The 4,017-nt window shown below is 41.8% G+C and overlaps 1 protein-coding gene across 1 annotated transcript; it reads left to right on the forward strand.

Annotated features, from left to right (window-relative positions):
- Positions 1-1,062: 1,062 nt before the first annotated feature.
- On the forward strand, positions 1,063-3,747 carry LOC147093057 (putative G protein-coupled receptor 139). The gene is made up of 2 exons (XM_085975787.1): positions 1,063-1,170; positions 1,561-3,747. Exons 1-2 carry the CDS (start codon positions 1,101-1,103, stop codon positions 2,463-2,465), a joined length of 975 nt encoding a protein of 324 aa, XP_085831913.1. The 5' UTR covers positions 1,063-1,100; the 3' UTR covers positions 2,466-3,747.
- The last annotated feature ends 270 nt before the right edge of the window (positions 3,748-4,017 follow it).

Genomic DNA, 4,017 nt, shown 5'->3' on the forward strand with positions numbered 1-4,017 from the left:
GGTCACGTAAAGTGCAAGTGCCACATTTTGAGCAGCACGTGTATGTTTTGGGGACCACATATCCGGGAGGAGCACTCTCAATCCTAATGAATATGAAGGGGTTCCACTGGTTACAGAGGAGCACGGCCACCTCTAGTATAATTTCAGCGTTATCCCTGGTACTGGAGGAGCTCAGTCAACATTAGTGCAGGTGTAAGGTACCCATAATACAGGAGATACACAGTCACATCTGGTGTAAGTGTAGGGGTCCCGCTAGAACCGGAGGACAACGTTCACCATTGCTGTAACTTTAGTGATACCCCTTTTACCGGAGAAGCTTGCACAAACCTAATTTAAGTGTAGGGGTAACATTGCGATAGGAGGGACACGGTCGAATCTAGTGTCAGTGTAGGGGCACCACTGAACAGAATGAGCATACGCACATCCAATGTTTGAGGGGGTTTTCCACTAGTACTGGAGGAGCACTGTCAATAGTAGTGTTAGTTTAGTGCTACCACTATTACCATAGCAGCACGTTCAACTCTGATAATGTACTAGTACCTGGGGAGCACGGACACATCTAGCATAAGTGTACAATACCAGTATTACAGGGGGAGAACTGTCACCTCTAATCTAAATTTAGGGTATCATTATTACAGGAAGAGCACTGCCAACTCTAATGCTGCCAGACTGGGTTGAGCAGCATTGCAGCATTTGTTTTACGGCCTGTTCTGGAGGAATAGTGCTCTAGGAATGACTCAATGGCATGGTGATGACGAATATTGCCTGGGCAGTTGAATTCAGCAGGCCTGTAGGACTAGCGTCAGCACCAGTACGGAGAGATTGCACTTCCTACTCGTAAATAATGTTTCAATTGTGTATTTTTTTAAAAACTGTCCAATAACAATTTCACATATTTCTCATAACCTGATTTGTCAGTTAAAAAACACACTACACGTGTCTATTTGTTCAATGACTGTAACTAATGTTAATTATGATTTAAGCTGATTGACTCGCTGGAGGATTGATGTGTGGTTAAATATAAGTTCACTTCCATTGCCTCAGCCGTGCGCCAGTCAGGGTCTTTCATCTCCGACAGAATTCATCCATTCTCACAGAAAATGTGGCGACCAATTATTCTGCTGTTCAAAGAGATTTACTTCCCGATTCTCGCGGCTGTCGGCGTCCCCGGTGAGCCATTGTAAACTGTTTTTTGTTAATCGGTGTTAATTGTATTCATGGACAGACAACCTGCTTTGATAAGGTAACGAGTTTTCTAGATGTCAGCATTACACTTAATCTGATAACCTTACTATTGTTACAATGTTCTTCGAAGCTCCAACACAAGGATTTAAGTGGATTTCCCGATCGTCTTGTCACCCCGTGCAGAGTAACCGCTGTAGCAGCTCATGAAAATGTGTGGGGGGATTACCCGGGAAATGGCTCCAAAATTAATCCTGTTCCTACCCTGCTCCGTGTTGATAATCACAGTGACTGGAGTAAAATGCTCTCTACAGCCATCTACATATCTATTTCAATCAGACACTGGAACATTAATTCTCTCCTCTCTCTTTATTACAGCGAATTTGGTGACAATTGTGATTCTCTCCCGGGGAAAGTGCGGCCTTTCCAAGTGTATCTGTGTCTACATGGTGGCCATGGCAACAGCAGATCTACTGGTCTTGATCATTAATGTAATGGTGTATTATATTTTCAATTATCACTTTCCTCTTTCATTCCTGTACCACACTCCCGTGTGTAAGTTCATTCTATACAGCACTGCTGTCAACCTCGATTTGTCTGTCTGGTTCATCGTCTCCTTCACATTTGATCGATTTGTGGTTATCTGTTGTCAGAAGTTTAAAGCAAAGTATTGCACTAAGAGAACTGCGGCCTTGGTTATTACAGCGTTCACGATCCTAATCCTTGTAAAGGACATCCCTGTTTTGTTTGCCTTTGAACCTGAACAAATAATTAACAAGGTGCAGTGGGGCTGCCGAAACAGTGTGACTTTTGTTTCCTCACCTCCAGGTGTAGCCTACATCTGGTTTCACAGCGCCTGGTTAGTTTGGCTTCCTTTTACTTTAATCGCCTTGTTTAATTATTTGACAATCAGACGTATTTTAGTGGCCAGCAGAGCCCGCAGGGGTCTCCGGGGTCATAGAAGTGAAAATCAGAGCGATTCAGAGAATGAGAACCGAAGGAAATCCATCATTTTACTGTTCACAATATCGGGCAGTTTTATATTGTTGTGGATGACAGCTGCCGTGTGTTTGGTAACTACCAGACTGACAAACATCACCTATTACCGAGGTGACCGCACAGACCCTGGATATATCGCCAGTGAAACAGGAATAATATTAAAGCTTTTGAGTAGCTGTCAAAATCCGTGTATTTATGTAGCGACCCAGAGGGAATTCAGAGAAGAGCTGAAGAACGTGGTAAAATCCCCCTGGGCACTCATTCAGAGAATAGTTAGAAAATGAGAATAAAAAGAATCAATCAAACGAAAGCTTCCTCATGACTAAATCTCCATTTCAACAATTTTTTCACCTTAGAACGTCCTTCTTTCTGGTAACGTGGTGAGAACTTGTGTGAGGATTTCTTCCATTTTGCAGCATGCGTTTGATGTCTGTAATGCTTAAATTTTCATATTTGACTCCTTCATTAAACCTATCCTATTCCTGCAAATTTAGTACATTTCAAGTTCAGGGATCAAAGGCAACAATGATGATCGGGTACGCCCCTTTAAAATCATCAATAAAGTTTGATTCCTTGCCAAAACAATCAAAAGTCTAGTGGTCGCCGATATTGGCAACTTTCCTGGAGGTTTGGTGTGAATACTGTAGGCGCGGGTCTTTCTATCGGGCTCCATTCCTCATTGATAAATAGAGGGGCTCATGTCCCGTGATCAGTTTTCGAATGGAGGAAATCGTCGGAACTCGGCACATCGATGTGACCTTTCACCTCTTTTGTCCCAGATACTGACTTAAAATCTCGATTGTGCACTAACTTATATCTCTCACTCAGCACAAAGATGGAGTCTGCTCTTGTTTTGTGCTGTCGGTAAAAGTATTAGAAGTAATATTATTGATATTCTGTCTCAATCAGTCTTCCATACAAAGGTGTAAAGGAATGTAAAATGAATGACTTTACATAAAGTTATTAATTATTACAATTGTTGCGAGTGATCTGTTGAAAACAATGCCAGAAACTCAGGTAAAATAAAACTAATATTAAGTCTTCTCTGTTCGGATGAACATTTGCAGACGGTCAGAAATAATCGTTGGTCATTACAGTCTTATTTTTCGGTTACACATTGTTCCAAATAATAATTGAAAAATACCAGTATATTTGATTCAGTTACAAATTGTTCACAGGTGATCTCGCCTGATTTTGCGAGAAACGCCAAGGAATGGGAGCAGGCTCTCAATGGGAAGGAGCTGAAGGGTGTGGATGGACAGCGAGATATAGGGATCCAAATGTTCAATTCCTAGAAAGTTCATGAGCTAACCAACAATAATTACAGTTTTATTGGCAGGGACGTTAATCACAAGAATAAAGAAGTGATGATGAATCTTTTCAAAATACTGGTGAGGCCACCGTTGGAACACCAGCTATAGCTTCGGTCCCTCATTGTGGAAAGGCCATTAAATCCACCGAGAGTGGGTAGTGTAGATGCACTTGGATGGTGCCATGGATCAGAATTATACTGGTGATCAGGGTCAAGATGTAGGGACTACTTACACTGGAACAGCGAAAGATAAGAGGAGATTTAATCGAGGTTTTAAAAATTATCAACAGTTTCGTCAGAGTGAAGAGGGAGAGATCATTCCATCTAGTTGGGGAGCTGGCAATCGACAGTGATCGACTTAAAATGGTCACAAAGGGAATGAGCAGAGAGGTTATCAGAATCTTAGTTTTGCAAAGGGTTGCTGGAGGTCGGAATGTTTGGCCTCAGAAAATAATTAAGGGAAAGTTAGGTGAACATTTGTAAAAAGAGAAAATCATTTTCTGTGGAGAGAGGAGGACAGTGTA

The sequence above is a fragment of the Somniosus microcephalus genome, unplaced genomic scaffold, assembly GCF_052327205.1.
Source record: "Somniosus microcephalus isolate GS21.2 unplaced genomic scaffold, FLI_Smic_1.0 unresolved_chr2, whole genome shotgun sequence".
In the NCBI taxonomy this organism is placed as follows: domain Eukaryota; kingdom Metazoa; phylum Chordata; class Chondrichthyes; order Squaliformes; family Somniosidae; genus Somniosus; species Somniosus microcephalus.